Source organism: Castor canadensis, chromosome 3, assembly GCF_047511655.1.
Source record: "Castor canadensis chromosome 3, mCasCan1.hap1v2, whole genome shotgun sequence".
Lineage (NCBI taxonomy): Eukaryota > Metazoa > Chordata > Mammalia > Rodentia > Castoridae > Castor > Castor canadensis.
This window is the reverse complement of record NC_133388.1, coordinates 131,482,280-131,499,159: the sequence shown is the minus strand read 5'-3', so window position 1 is coordinate 131,499,159 and position 16,880 is coordinate 131,482,280. Positions and strand designations below refer to the sequence as shown.

General features: G+C 41.9%; 1 protein-coding gene across 2 annotated transcripts in view; it reads left to right on the top strand.

Annotated features, from left to right (window-relative positions):
* Lyn (LYN proto-oncogene, Src family tyrosine kinase) overlaps window positions 1-16,880 on the top strand; it is a 114,788-nt gene that overhangs the window by 72,410 nt on the left and 25,498 nt on the right. For both annotated transcript variants that reach the window (XM_020179782.2, XM_020179780.2), the window contains exons 9-10: window positions 4,353-4,535; window positions 5,318-5,394. In XM_020179782.2, the coding sequence (XP_020035371.1) occupies window positions 4,353-4,535; window positions 5,318-5,394 (260 nt within the window). The remainder of the gene's footprint in view (window positions 1-4,352; window positions 4,536-5,317; window positions 5,395-16,880) is intronic.

The window sequence follows — 16,880 nt, the reverse complement described above, 5'->3', positions numbered from 1 at the left end:
ACAGCAAGCTAGTGGTGGCTGCAATTGGAGTTTTCACAAGCTGTCATGTCAGGGTTATTTGGGTTTGATTTGTTTTTCCAGCTGTGGCAAAGTGGCACTAACAAGAAGTTCTTTACTATCTTGAAAAGATCTTTTCTAAAAAAATAATTTTCCTGAGCTTCAGGTGTGGTTCAAGTGGTAGAGCACCTACCTAAAAGTGTGAGGCCCTGAGCTCAAACCCCAGTATCACCAAAATAAACAAACAAACAAATAATTTTCCTTCTATAACAACCCACAGTGCTATGACTAGAATAATGGAACCTTCAAATGACTGGGGAATATGTTAGTAAGGTATGGTTTGTTCCCTGTGTGCTAAATAAAAATCATGTCTCCAGTGCAAGACTGAACACCGCCCTGCTGTTTTCGATGTCCTGGCTCTGGGAGATCATTTAGCGGAAGCGGCTGGGTTCTTGAGCTGGTGGGAGGTAGTGGGGGGCACAGCTGTGTAGTCACTGTTCATTTCAGACTCCTTATCAGCATTTCAATGTCTTTAACAGCTGCAGTATTTCCTGATGGCTTTTTCCCCTGACTGACCTTGGAAAGCACTTTTTTACTTCATCCTTGAAAATGTGCAAAAGTCTCCATGAGCTCCATTGTTTTCCTGATGGTACTGGGGAGTAGGATTAGCTTAACTTTTATTACCATGTTATATAACTAGTAGACAGAAATGTGCATACCACACAAATATTCAGTTTCACAAATAATTAATAAATGAAAACCTGTGGACCACCATTGAGATTACACAGCAGAACATTACTACCCCCCTCAAAGACCTCCATTGTGCCTTTCCAAGTACGACCTTGCCTGTGCCCCAGAGACAGCTGCTATCTGACCTCTGTCCTAATTTCCTGGCTTCATCCCCTCATGGTGCTGGGGATAAAACCCAGGGCCTTGTACATACTGGACAAGCACACTACCACTGAGCTACACATCCACTGGCTTTTAAAAAATACATAGTTTTATTATTTTTTATATGATGATGCATATACCTCCAACCAATGTAGTCTAGTTTTGCCTATACTTGAAGTTTATATAAATGAATCATACCAGATGTGCTGGAGTATGCCTTGTTTCTTTTGCTAGATACATTTGTGGATCACCCGTTTTTTGGTTAGTTATAATTAATCTATCTTCATTGCTGTATAGTGTTGGCTGTATGTGCATTCAAGTCATACAACAAATTATTCATTCATTTGATTGTGTACTGACGAAATCGGAGTTGTTCTCAGGTTTGGGCTACTGTGATCAATGTATTCTGAACCTTTTTTGTGCTGGGTCAGGACTGCATGAGTTTTTCTAGGTGATTAGGAATGGGTTTGCCGTGTTATGTATCCATGGGTTCTATACCTGTGGATTCAGTCTAATCTTGGATGGAGAATGGTTGCAGGGGGCAGGATTGCATTTGTATGAGCAGGTACAGATTTTTTTCTCTGTCTTATTCCAGTTGAACAACTTTTTACATAGTATTTATACTGTATTAGGCATTACAAGTAACCTAGAGATGATTTAAAGTATACAGGAAGATGTGTGTAGGTTCCATGCAAATACCTTATTATTTTATGCAAAGGACTGGAACATTCTCAGAGTTTGACTTTCTTAAGGGATCCTGAACCAGTTCCCCACAGATTACCTAAGGATGACTGTTTGTGACTCTTCGTTCTACTAAATACTGTCAACTAATTTTCCAAAGTTCTGGTTCCAGGTTATAGTCTCACCAGCAATATACAGGGGTCCTCAGTGTTCTCTTTCCTGACCAGCAGAGTTGCACCTAGAAGGATTTGGGCTCAGAGAAGCACACCCTCTATGTGGTTACTTGGAAGGAAGCTGTCTGTCACATCTTTCATGGGCCCCTTGAGATATTGTCACAAAAGCTTTGCGATTGAGTTTCACTGACACTCAGAGAAGAGCACAGAAAAGGACCTGAGGGAGTTGTCCCAGTGTCCCTTCCACAGCAGGAGCTTAGAGCACTTGGTAGAGTTGGACTTTTTCATTTTTGTCAAGCTGGGCAGTGACCTCTCCTTATAGCTTATTTGCATTTCTCTGATTACTAGTAAGATTGAGTATGTTGCATGTCCATTAGTCACTGGAATTTCTTCTTTTTGAAATGCCTATCCAAGCCTTTACCTATTTTTCTATTTTGCTTACCGATTTGTAGGAATTATTTATGGATTCTGGATACCAGTTCTTCCTGTGGTGGAGAGTGTGTTTTCTTGCTGAGCTGTAGCACCAATATACCCCATATCTGAGGACCTATTTATAAATTAATTTAAAAGTTATAATGGAATCTTGTTGCTTCAAATGTAATTGTAAAGGACTTTGCTAGTGGAATTTAAGTGAAAGTTACTCTTCAGATCTATAGAAAAGATCATATTTCTTGTAATTGTGCATTGAGACAGCAAATCCACTTAATGTATTCATGATTCTGTGATGTTGTGTAGGTTGTAGCATTTGAGAAAGACCCAGAGCAGTTTTCCTTGTTGACTTTCTATTACTGTGCTCACCACATGTGCTATGACTTATTTTATACTACATTAGTCTATACTATGTATAGACTAAAATGTAATTAAGGAAATGGTGCTGAGAGGGATTCCAGTGCCTTGCACGTACTAGGAAAAGAAAACATTTTAATAAATATATCAGTCTTTTGGTTGGTTTTTGGGGTTTGGGGGTTTTGTTGTTGTTTGTTTGTTTTGTTTTAATTTTTTTTTGCAGTGCCAGGGATAGAACCAGGGCCTCACTCATGATGGGCAAAGTACTCTAGCACTGAGCTACATCCCCAGCCCTAGAAATTAGTCTGATTGGTCAAAAAAAAATGGTGAGAACTGATTAATTAGCTATACACCAGTAATTTTTCTTGCCCATTTGAGGATTTGGAAATTGAAACATAACTTTTCTTTGTAAAAATAATTCCTTTTACTAAAAAACAGATACAGGGCTGAGTTGTTGCTAAAGAGGTAGAACACCTGCCTAGCAAGCATGAAGCCCTCAGTTCAAACCCTAGTATCACAAAAGAAAAGAAAAAAAAAAAAACCACAGTAGATACATACTCCTTGGCAAATGTAATAAAAACAGATATAACAAGAGAAAGTAGAAGTCACCCAAATTCTTCCACCCATAATTAATCATTATTATTTGAGCGTGCCGCCAGTGACCTCTGGTGTGCGTGTACAGTTGGTTCGTGATCTACAAAAGGAGCTGTCTATTCCCAGGTCACCCTTCTGAGGGTAAGTACTGCAAAATTGCGGCACACCAGATGGCAGTAACCCACTCACCGCATATCCCCCAACTTTATTTTTTTGTACTTTCAAGAGAAATATGGAACAGAGGAGTGGAAAGGGGAACATGGTTATTATATGTCTGCTTTGCCAAACCACAGAACAAAGGTTTTCCCAAGAGAAAATCAGGATTAAAATTAAGCACTTCATGGAGGCAGTTTCCAGAAGAAGTAGGACCTTAAAGGAACTAGATTAAGAAATCAGGATTTCCCAGTGTTCATGAGGCACGACAAGATATGTGACAAGTGTTCTCTGGTCAGGAGAATTGTGGGAAATACCCAGGTGAGAAAATTCAGGTTTCTTTCCTGAAGGGCTCCCAGTGCCCTGTGGCATCTCTTGGCAGAAACAGGTGGGGAGAAGTAGCCAGGCATTGTTCCCTGCCCTTTTAGCGTGGAACCTTTTATCATGGAGAGCCGCCTAAACCCAGTTCTCCGAAAACTTTGGGAAATGCTTATTTGACTCTTCTGGAGAATTACATTTTAAAGTTAGTATATATAAGTAATTTTTTAAGTAAAATGATTATTCTGATTATTAAAATAATACATATTCATTTCATAAAATTTGGTAAATAGAGGTCTGGTGAGCAAAATTAAAATTACCCAAAATTGCACCATTGAAGAAAGTCAGTATTTGATTTGTATTTTGGAATATTTTCTCCCATGTCATTGTCTATGTATGTGTGTAAGGGATTATAGAGTATATAATCTTTTGTTTGTTTTGGTCTTGGATAGCATTTTATTAGCTAGAGAAGTATACTAGTTGTCATGGTAGCATGAGTGTAGAATGTGTTCTATTGTTTACTGTTGTTTTATATAAATCTTTTAATTTTACAATGAGTTTAGATTTTTTTATAAGGAGAGTACAAAGGATTCCAATGCACCCCTCACTCAGTTTCCCCTAATTTTAACAATGTATAATGTTTTCTCTAAGGCATTTTCTGTCTTTAATTGAATCATTTCCTAACGCTGCATCTATGAAGTGAAGTTTCTAGAATTTTCCATTTGATGCAGCATGCCCTGCTTTGTTTTTCCTCCCTAGGTTACTATAACAATAGCACCAAGGTGGCTGTAAAGACCCTGAAGCCAGGCACCATGTCTGTGCAAGCATTCCTCGAAGAAGCCAACCTCATGAAGACCCTTCAGCACGACAAGCTCGTGAGACTCTATGCTGTGGTCACCAAGGAAGAGCCCATCTACATCATCACTGAATACATGGCCAAGGGTGAGTGATGCCCAGTACCTCTAAATGGTATCAGACTAAAAAAGTAAGCACTACTGTTTCATTCTGTGTTGAGGTTGTGTAACAGTTATTGAGCACTTATTACCTGCCAAGCGCCATGTCAGGTGCATTAAATCCATCCCTGAGTCCATCTTCCCCGAGAACTCTGATAGAGCTACCTGCTTTGCAGAGATGTAGCTGGTGTGAGTGTCTTGAGCAAGGTTACCCATGAAATTGGTACTTTTAAGTTTCAGAGAAAATGCAGGTCTTATTTTAGAGACATAGAAGCCAAAGAAGGAAGACAGTTGGTCTGTTTGCACACCCCTGTTTAGGTAGGTCTAATTTCTAGTGCAACTACTCTTCAAGCACCTATGGCGTGTGCTGAGTTCTTTGCCTTTTGCTGGGTACAAATGGGGCAAGCTTAGCCTGGTATCTGCGAAGGCCAAGCCCTCTGCCTTGCTTGCTGGGTTTCTGGTCTGGAGGAGCTTGCCAAAGATCAGGCAGCTGCAGTAGGCTAACCACAATGGTAGGTCCTCTAGAGTGCATTGTTCAGATATCTCTAGAGAGAAAAGCAGTGGTCACATCATCCTTTCTGAGCCTGAGTGCATGCTGCGTTTAGCATCAGACTGAAAGTAACAGATTGACCAGCCTCAGGGAAAGGCTTTACAACCACACAGAACTGCAAAGCCATCATTTTGTGGGGTCTTCCTCCCAATAGTAACAGTCACTGGGTTGCACTTGGATGTGTGTCTGAGCTACACTAACTTGTCCTTCCTCTTTCACAGGCAGTTTGCTGGATTTCCTGAAGAGCGATGAAGGGGGCAAGGTGCTGCTCCCAAAGCTCATTGACTTTTCAGCTCAGGTGAAGTATTAAAGGACCGAGTGTGCAGCCCAAATACAGGAGGCAACTGCTAGTCCAGGAAGAAGGAATTTCTGCTGAGTGTGCAGTGATTATGAGATAAAGCCCTTTCCAAAGGCTGCTTCCTTGGAGACATTAATGGGAGTTCCACACTGTGTGTGTGTGTGTGTGTGTGTGTGTGTGTGTAGATTTGTCTTGATATCATCTTCCATAAGAAAAATCAACCTTTTTATGGTTGTCATTTCCCCACAAGTCTTAGAAATGGTGCGCCTGAATCAGTCACTTTGCTCAGTATTTTGGAGGGGCAATTCCAATTTATATACGCATAGCACCTTTCAAATCATTCATATGTTGTATTTATGTTTTGAAGCTAATGTACTGATATTTTTAAGTCTTCAGCATTCTTGAAAAAAGAGAAGCTATATTCTTTTTCTGCTCTTCCTCTTCTGCTTCTTGTTGGATGTATCATTAGGATTCTGAGAAATGTTCATCTGTAGTATTTCTAGTACTGACCAAGGAGTTACCCATTAGTTTATTTTGGAATCACATATTTCCAGAAGTATATTTAAGAGCAGAGGCAAGTTCCCCAGAGACTGAGTGATGTGCCTGGTATATCAGGGAAATGAACATTTGAATGGTGCCAGATATTGACTCTTAATAGTTTCATTGTGTCTGTTAGTCATGTTGAGAAATGTTTTGTTCCTCAGTATTGGCCACGGTGGTTCTTGCTGGGAAGACTGTACCATGACACCCCAGATGTGTAGCACAGAAGACTTACAGACATTCTAGGAAAGAGTGATCTGTTTCTTCCCTCAGGCCCTCTTTTAGTTGGGAAATTAGTAAGGTCTTCTTGAGAATGAGATCAAAGGAATGAATGAATACATAGGGAAAGTACTTCATGTAAACTAGGATCAGAACACATACCCTGCAATAGCATATCGCAGGAAGAGCTGGAGTTCAACATCTCATGAGTTTGTACCTAGGCTCTGCCACCCAGTAGCTGTGCCACTTTCAGGAAGTCCTGTGTCTCTTTGGGTTAGTTTGTTTGCCTACTAAACAAGAATGGTAAGCTCTACCTTGAGGAGATGTTGAGAGTCAAATCACATGAGCTGGTGTGGACATAAACACTCCACACTCTGTTGGAGGAAGCTGAGGACTCCTGGGATAGGGCAGTCCCCATCATTCCAGTAAAGGTGTATGAGGAAGTTACCTGCTCAGCGCTCATCTCATCTGCCCAAACATGGCAGGCTGAATAGTTCCCTCATCTGAGTAGGAAATTCAAATGTGTTCTGGTATGCCAGTGTCTGATAGAGACAGAAGCAAAATTGCTGTAGTGAACTGCAGGGAAGGAAAGGAACCAGCAGCTCTGCCTTCTTAACCGTGTCCTCACACTCACTGTACTGGACTTGGCTTCTGAGCAATTCTGTGAGGCTCCAAGACCTCTCCTCTATAATGGCTGGGTGCAGCTGTGGATCCTGTGTAGCTAGCAGGACAGGAAATGGAGAAAGCAGAAGTCTGATAAACTTTTATCACACTTGATGTAGATAAATGAGACTTTCTGCCTGGGTGGTAATAGGGGCATATGCTATTGGATGAAAGACTTGAGGACTGTAGTGAAGGTTTGTCACATAGGACAAGTTACTCTATGTAATAACAGTACAATTTACAAAGTTAATTTTAAAGCCTAGCCTTAGAGCCCCTGCCTTGGACTCAAGATAACGCTTTATGAAATAAGATGTGCAAAATCAAACACAACAAAACCCAAGCTTGAAAGAAAGTCTTTCTCTGGGTATAGCACATATATTGGGAGGTGTCATTTCTACCCTGTGGAAGTGGGGCACAGATCGTGGTCTCTTTTTCAGACTTACAGATTAGTTCCTAGGAAAATTTGCTCTCAACTTTTGTGGCTTGAAGCAAGATGATCACACACCTGGTACAACTGTGATGAACAAACTGTGGATATCAGGCAGCTACAGTTGACTCTGCTTTGATGGGCCTGAGTCCCCTTGGTGATAGCAGGGGCTGAGGACAATCAAGCTGCTACCACTTGTCTCCGTGTAAGCCAGGTGACGCCATCCAACTCGTGCTGACTGAGCTCTTGTTTGCGTGTCCTGGGGTTTCTTTCCTGGCAGTGGAATACCTAGGTAAGCACAAAGACGATGCCATGGCACTGGGAGGTGCCACGTCAGCAGCAGCCAGGAGGACCCTAAGCTACTATGGGTTCAGCACAAAATTTACTTTCATTTTTGGGGGGAGGGGCAGTTGGAGGTCTGAGAATTGAACTCAGAGTCTCACACATGCAGCATATGTGCACTACCATGGAGCTACACCCCCAGCTGAAATTCATTTTCTTTACAAACAAATACTAGCTCCTTTCAACTCCATCTTTGTTCAAGATGTAAACCTTAGTCAGACTCTGTCCTGGTCCTTCCCTCAGGTGGAGCTGGTGAGACCATCAGGTATCCCACCCTTAATTATTGTTTGCTTCATTTGATTGTGGTTTTTCCTATTATAATCCATCAACTGAGGAGAGAGCCTTACCCATGGCAACAAGGAGTGAGACCTATCCACTTCCGCCTCAGTCTGAAGTCATGTCCCTGACTTGTGCTGGTTTCTGTTATTGGTGCAGAGTCTCACCTCATCATAATGTCTTCAGTTCCCTTTATGACTGTCCAAGGGTGCCTCCTCTTCCAGATACTTCTCTGAAATTCTCTCACGAAACCAAGAAAGCCAGCTCCATTTTTCATCTTTTCCTCTTTATCATCTGTCACTAACTTTGTCACTTTTCCATAATGAATATCCTGAGAATAGTAAATATTATTAATGTGAGAGTTGGTGCCCAGACACATAGATAATCCAATCATTTCTTCACCTTCCTTCCACCTTGCTATTTAGGATGAAAATTCAGGGATAAGGCAGAAGAATTCACTTGGTATGTGAGCTCTAATTAAACAATTAGAAGGCCATACAACATATTGATGCTTTCTTCCTTCCATAGCATTGTCAGTAGAGTTCAGAACAAGGGTGTAGTTATATCCAATAGTTTTACATAGCAGAGATTGGTTATTGGCAAATAAGTCAGTTTACTTAATTTTAGCCCCAGGAGAATAAGGAAACAGAATGAGGGGCAGAGTTGGGACTTTTCCCACTACTTCTGTCTGGCCTCGTCTTCCCTCTCCCCACCACGTACTTCCCCATGCTCTACTTTCCCCTCCCGTACACCCAAGACAGGAAGTGGCTGGGTGCTCATGACCAACTCTCAGTTCATGTGAAAGCTGATTTCATCACTTCCTGTCTCGGGAAAGGCTTTGAAAGCGCACAGCCTAAGTAATCCATACTCCAGCCATCCTTCAACCCACATTCAATGGAGATGAAGAAATTTTGACAAGAACAGTTACCCACTGCTTTTCTCTGTGTACTCAATGAAGCAGTTTTATCCTTTCTGAACCAAGATAGGAAAATGACCCTTTGTAAAGGAAGTTTGATATTTCAGAGCAGAACTGACTTTTCATAATTCCCTTCCAGCCTTTGCCCCAGATAAGAAAAGGAAAGTGAACTTGGAAAGAGAAGGGGTGGAGGCTCCCTCAGCAGAAGTGGAGATGAAATTGTAGACCTGTAAAACTGAGAGGAACGTGAGGTGCAAATTTCATTGTGGCCTCCTGGAGGTCAAATAAATAATCTTGTCATTCAGACCTGGTAAACCAAAGCATTTATAGCTCTTTAGCCACAACATCCCTGAACTGCAAAAATTACCAAAAATGAAATGGATGACTATCTGTGAGCAAAGTGTGATAACAACTGGAAAAAAGTTGTCACTAAGATAATGGCAACAAGTAACATTTTAGCTCCTTCTAGTTGATAAAACACTTCTACTTCTATAATCTAATTTGAACCCAATGGCCTTGAATGCATTTATATTATTTAATACATTTTACAGGTGAGAGAGTGAACTTGGACTTGTCCAAGTTTACCGAGCATATAGGTAGCATTGCTGGGGTTTGATCCTGGGTCTTCTGACTCCACATAACTGGCTCTGTCCTCATCCCATTGCCTTCCTATAATCAGAGAGGATCCTAGGATCATTATGCTCCTGACACTACCATGATAGGCATTTTTCCTCCTTTACAGATTTTGTCTATCAGAGTTAATGATTTTTTTTTTAGCTTTTTTCCCCTCCAAAACATCTTTGTTGCCAAGGCATGCATCTTTTCCATCATGTATTAATTATGTCCAGGATATATTTTGCCCCTCGTATTAAATTTTTAGTTGCAAATTGATAAAGCAGGAAGAGAGGAAAGCTCAGTCTGAGTATTTTGTAACATTTTTGAGTATGAAGTCCTTTTAAAATCTGAGCTTTCTGAGCACATTATATTGATTGGGAATCCTTTGTCATAAATCTAGATGGGGATCCACAAGTCTGTTGATGATAAGCCTGAACGATCCAGACACAGATGTTCTTGGGAAGTTTCTAGAGTATTTGTCAATATCATCAGATTTGATATCTTGTCAATATCATCTCATTCTGTCTCTGTGAGAAACCTAAGTAAAAAGTCAAGTTCTCATTTTCCAGTGCAAAGCTGTTCTCCAACATCACCCCTCTACCATCACCACTGCTTCTATAATATCCTAATAAAGCAACTACTTTATTTTTAAAATTTTTTTTAAATTAAAAAAAAATTCCAGCCAAGTGTTGGTGGCTCATGCCTGTAATCCTAGCTACTCAGGAGGCAGACATCAGATGGATGGAGGTTCGAAGCCAGCCCAGTCAAGTAGTTCCTCGAGACCCTATCTTGAAAAACTCTTCACAAAAAAGTGCTGGTGGAGTGGCTCAAGGGGTAGGCCCTGAGTTCAAGCCCCAGTATCAAAAAAAATAAATAAATAATTCTAGGCTTCACAAATGCTACACGAGGGCTTGTACCATTGAGCTCCACCTTTACCCTTCAAATCATTTGTTAATATTGACTGACAGTGCCGACATACTTAGTTTATCTAAGAAGAAGAGTTGCATTGAGATGTTGAATCAGACTCAGTGGTAAGCGGAAGCCTCCAGAGACCAGCTTGGTGTGTGCTTCCACCAGGAGGTCACATTCCCTCCCACTCTCTTAATCGTTCCTCTTTTCATGGGGTTCTCATAGATGCCTCTCTCAAGTCCCTGTACTCCTAGTTTCTCTTTCTTGCACAAGAACTTCTTCAGAGGGGGGAAAAGGCCAGCACTGAAGTGGAATTAATGAATCCCCAAATATAATCTGAGCACCAGTGGCTCACATCCTAGCTACTGAAGAGGTAGAAATCAGGAAACTCGAAGTTCAAAGCCAGCCCGCGCAAACAAATCTTGAGATATCCAACCCAAAGAAAAGGCCTGGTGAAGTGGCTCAAAGTGGTTGAGCACTTGCCTAGCAAGCGTGAGGTCCTAAATTCAAATCCCAGTATCACCAAAAAATAATGAGTTCCGACACTGCTGTAGATAAAGGGACCACACACAGTAAGACATGATACCCCTCAACATGCATCACTAAGGAGCCTGTCTTTGAAAACCAGAGCATTCCCACTGTCCACCATCCTGTACAGCTGGCAGGTACAGCTTTCCACAGAACAGGAGAAACACTGTGGCAATTTTGTAAATGGAACTCTAGATCATGTTGATGGTGGAGGAAGCATGCAGCTGAGACCAAGGAAACCTGAGTCAGCCTGGGGAAAGCGACTTCAAAGCCCTAGTGTCCTTGTATGTAAGATGACAGGCACAGGCTAGTGTCCCAAAGCCTCAGCTCTAGGTTTCCACAATACAGAAAATCCCCTCCTACTGTAACTATGTGAGTCATCTCATCACTCAAAAGTTATAATTAATGGTCTTCAGTGTATTCTGATGACTTCCATGTAAGATTTTGATGTTCTAAATAAAGAAATATGAATGTACCACATTAATGTAGTATCCAGACATGAAAATGCTCTTTTTTTAATTAAGAATATTTTAATTGATACATAGTAATTGTACTTCTGACATACGTTGTGATATTTTGATACATGCATGATACCATGTGTGATAATCAAATCAGGGTAATTAGCATATCTGTCTCCATAAACATTTGTCACTGCTTTGTGTTGGAAACAGTCCAAGTCCTCTCTCCTACCTGTTTTGAATTTGAATTGCTGTTAATGATAGTCACCCTGCTGTGCTATAGAGCACTAGGATTTATTCCAATTATTTTGCTGTAATTTTGAACCCATTTCTTTTTCTCTTTTTTAAATAATGAGTTTTTTTAAGTCTGACTTAAACACTGGTCATGAAAAACTTGCAAAATGGACAAATGAAACCAGGGTTATATCAGGATTGCAAAAGTGGATCATATGCCGTTTTCTTCTGAAAAAAGTTGAAAGAATAGTGAACTGTCAGTTAAAAATAATACAAAACAGGAACTCCCTTTTTTTCTGTAGGTGGGGTGGAATGCTGAGCATATTCAAACAAGGGAACCACGACTGGCTGTAAGATAGCAAATAAGGCAGAAGCCTCTATTCTTGTTGTAGTTTTATTAGAAAACTTTCTAGCACTGCTAAGAATCTTTAAGCTACCGTAAGGAGAGGTAGATGCCAGGGTTCCCTCTTATTTTCATGCTGTTTTGTTCAAGGGTGGCAATTTCTGTAATCACAGAATAGATTCCTCTTTGAGTACTTAGCATAGCATCCTGCAAGCCTAGAATTAAGTGAAGTGTCTTAGGGGTAGGCAGAGGTCACTACCAACTGTTCACATTAAAAGCAGAGGTGGAAGCACTTTGAAGGGAGTCACAACAAACCTTTGTCTTAAGCACTTGGTCCTTTTCACTCTCTCGATATGGCTCCCTCTCCCTCTCTTCCACTCACAACACACAGCAAGCACAGCCAGGCACTGTTCTAGGTATTGAGCAAAACACATCCTTGCCTCCAGGAGCAAATGGTTTAGTGTGAGAAAGTTGAGTGATAGGTAAGGAAAGGGTTCAGCATCAGGAATGTGGCCAGGGCTCTCTGGATGGCTGCTTTCAAAATGTCAGTGGAAGAACAGAACCCAGTGAAGCAGGATAATAGTCAGAGGGCAGGCTTCCTGGAAGAGGTGATCCTGAGGTTAGCCCAGGTAGCTTGGGAAAGACTGTTTACCTAGGAAGAGGTTTTTGATTGCAAGAAGTTGGTACATAATGGTACAGAAAAGAGGGTACCAGAGTTGCACATGAGAGTGGGTGGTGTAAATGAAAGGGAGACCCTGAGCAAGACACATGGACATTATGGAAACTGGAAGTATCATCAACCCAAGTGACGGGGGAGGAGCCATTGCCTGTTTTGTAGATAATTGTGGTTTAAAAATGTATTTGAAAGATATAAACAGGGCTGGGGTCATGGTTCAAGTGGTAGAGCACAGCATAATAAGCATGAGGCACTGAGTTCAAATCCTAGTATCACCAAAAAAACATGAAACGTGCAAACAGCCTCAACAGGACTTACAGTACCTTTACTCTTTTAGTTATTTTTCACCTCTGAGTAATTAGTAATCTGAGGTCAGCCAGTACCTAAAGTACATTTTCCCTAGGGTCCTTGAGGTCAAGTTTGCAGGCCTCCACAAAGCTATGGGACTTTGCCTTCATTCTGTGTTGCCCCCAGGAAGTTGTCACTGGGCTCCACTGCCATTTCTGACATACCTTGTCGTCTGCCTCACAGGGGCCACAGGGCTGCCCGAAGTTCATCCATGTGCAGAAGACCTGAACCAGAGCTCCTGGTTCATATGCCACCACCTGGCTTCACCCCTCCCCACATCAGGACCCCTTCCCTGGAGGTGCTGCTTCCAACCTCCAGCCTCCAGAGGCCCCATGGTCTGAGCACCTCCCTGCTTGGGTAGGCTACAACCCTGTGGAGATGGGCCACATGGAGTTCTCCTCAGTCTTGGCTTCCTCAGCAAATAGTCACAACCTGCCCAGCCCTCCCACTCCAGGGGCACACATATTTGAGTCATCCTTGAGTCTTTTCTTCTTTCCTCTGCCCTGGCAACTCATAAACAACCCTCTCATTTCTTCTTCCAAAATATATCTCAATCCTCTCAGGTCACTGTCTCTCATCTGCACTATGACAGTTGCCTCTTAAATAGTATTACCCAGTTTGGCAAACATATTCAGGCATCCATTAACCAATCTATTACAAAGAGAGAAGAGAGAGGGAGAATGAAAGACCCTTCTACCCTTCTGAGTTCTGGTAATCACTGTTCTACTCTGTGTCTCTGAGGTCAGTGTTTTTAGCTTGTACATGTAGGAGAGAATGTGTGGTATTTGTTTTAAAATAGTTGAGGTGATGGATATACCGATTACCCTAATTTTATCAGTACACAGTGTATACCTATGTTGAAATACCACATTGCACCCCATAAGTACATACAATTATTTATGTATCAATTTAAAAATATAAAAAGTCAAAGCACTCAGTTACATTTGCATTTCAGGTAAGGGACCCTACTCTTCAAGGATCTCTCTCTTGAGTCTTTGCCTTTCCTCTCTCCAGGTTTCACTGACTAGGATGGTAATTGGATGATTTTCCTTTCCTTGGATTTTTTTATTGTGGTAAAACATACCTAACATAAAGTCTACCATTTTGACCATGTCTTAGTGTAGTCCATGGCATCAAGTCCGTTCACACTGTGGTGAAACCAAAGCCATCATCCATCTCCAGAACTCTTTCATTTTTCCCACCTAAAATTCCATACCCATTAATCACTAGCTCACTATTGCCTGCTCCCCTGGGCCCTGACATTACCCTTCTATTATCCATCTCTGTAACATGTCTACTCTGTGTATCTCACCAACTGGATTCTCACCAACATTAGAAAAACTCCCGATAGTCCATGGGCCAGCACCTACTTTTCTCAGCTCTACAGCCCACCAAACTGTCCTGTATTAGACATCTTCCAAGCCTGTACCCTAGAAACTACCCCTCTTCTCTCCATGTGACACCATCCGTCCTGCCCAAGGATACCTTCCCTGACCTTCCCACCTAAAGCCACTCCATATCAAATGTTCTGTATCATGACCCCTATCCACTTCTTCCACAGCATGGCTACAATTATTGTAAGTTCTGGTTTACCTCTGTATCCACAGAACTTAGTACAATGCCTTGTATAAAGTAGGTACTCAATAAATACCTTCTGAGTAAGTTTACTGACCACTTAAAGTAGGATCTACCTATATGCAGTTTAAAACAGATTCTTCATTCTCAGCTTCACAGATCTGAATAGGTGAGGAAGCATGTATGTCGTTTTACAGGTTTTCTGAGTCACTATTCAGGTGTGAATTAAGCATTTTCTCCTCCCCTTTCTCAACTGTGGGTTTACTTTACCGCTCAAAACATACCTTATTGGTCAAAATAAAAATGAGAGAAGAAGGAAGTAGAATATCAGTATTGAGCCTGTAGGGAAAGACAAAGAGTTGCTTTGTTTCACATTCCTTGTGGCATAAAGAACACCAGGAAGAATGGTGTTTGGAACTGAAGCCAGTGGTAGGTACACTTAATACGCATTTAATTTAGTTTGGGACTACATACAACTGCACTGGTGGCCTGACGCTGTGATTCATGTGGTGAGGGCTAGTGGGTTCTTCTCTGCAAAGTTAGGATTTGAAACTGAGAAATTTTTCTACCCACTTCCTTCAGTGTCTATAACCTGGGTCCTGCTCTATGCTATATGTTACAGAACCAGCTCCTTACATGTTTATTAACTAAGGTACTTGTATTAATGCTGTCAAGTAGGACCACTATCGTGTTTTGTGTTTTGAGTTTTTTGGTTTTGGTAGTACTGGGGTTTGAATTCAGAGCCTTACACTTGCTAGGCAGGTGTCAGTCATGCTCCTAGCCTTTTTTGCTTTCATTTATTTTTCAGATAAGACCTCAAGCTTTTGCTCGAGGCCAGCCTCCAACTGTAATTCTCCTATTTCCACCTCCCCCAGGTAGTTGGGATTACAGAAATGTGCCCTGCTTGTCTTTTGAGATAGGGTCATGCTAATCTAATTTTTAAAAAATTTTTTGGCCTGAGCTGGCCTTGAACTGGGAATCCTCCTATCTCCACATTCAGAGTAGCTGGGATTACAGTATGAGACACCATGCTCAGTTCCCCAGGATATGTTTTATCTGAAATTTCCTTGATGCATTACAAGCAATTGCACTGCCTCATCCCATTTACCATTTGCAGACCCTCCCTCATCGCCGCCTCCCCCTTCCCCCCCCCCCCCCCCCGCCAGGCCCCAGATTGAAGTCCACATCATCAGATGGCACCAGTACAGTTTCCTTGGTGCAGTTGTCCTGGGATCCTGGGAGTTCATTTCATTGTGATCCTCAGCTCTGACCCTCGGGTTTGCTCCAGTACACGCATCATTGTTGCTAGTGATTCAAATCTTCACATTCAGGCCTCTGTGTTTCTGACTTCTTGCCCTCATGACTATTCTTTCTCCTCAATGAGCCACTCCTCTATGGGATGACCAATGTCTTCATCTACCCCTCCATTACTTCCATTTCAGCCCACAGCCTCCCTCTGTCCAGTTCATTCTCTAGTGCTTTAACTCAGCAGCTCCCCAACTCTTCCAACCCCCCACACTTTCCTTGTTCTCATGCCTCCCCCCACCCCTGCTTCTCATCTTCTTCCCTAGTTTGTACATACTCCCTTGCCTTATGTTTGTCATATGAGCCTGGTAAAATCCTAGCCTTGTGCAAACTCAGCTCTTTACTTGGTTGGCCCCCAGGTCCGCACATCTATGACTAGTGATGATATGGCAGCTAGCTGCTCTTTTGCATTTCTGATTCAGAAGCACTTAGCTGATGTGCCTAGGAATACCACTGTACATCCCCAACCCATTCTCTCACTTGCTGCCTAGGCAACAGTGTCTCACCTTTAGTTTCTCCTTCATCCCCAAACCTTCTACTCTTCCAGAGTTCTCAAACCACCTCACTCTCACCCTGAGAAAATAAAGGCCATCAACAGAAAGCATCCCTCCCTCCACAGCCTGCTGCCTGCCTGCCTTATGTGATGGCTGTTGGCCTGTCCTGTTAGTCAGGCCATTGATGAGCTTCCAGAGGTCACATCTCTTCGTAAATTTCTATTCTCACATTCATATAGAGATCCATGTTGCAGTTTCACATGCTTTTAAGACTGATCTTAAGTTCTTGTTTAAAAATCTCTAGATTTCTGGGTCTAGTTTCTAGTAACTAAGAAGTAGGGCCCAGGACAAGCCACATTGTCTCATGGACTTAGATGAGTCTAGAAGCCAGGCTGATGAGAATTGCTGAATTGTGTGAGCCATCTTTTTTCTAGGTCCTATGTCTTATGAAGGCAAGGCATGGAACTATACTGCTGTCACTACTCTAACTTAGTAACTGTCAGCTCAAATCCCTGGGCATGAATGAATTCTGCCTGATGATTTAACATGCCTCTTCCTCAGATTTAGTCATTCCAGCCTCCACCCCCACCTCCTCCTGCTTCCATGCTTTTAGGGAAA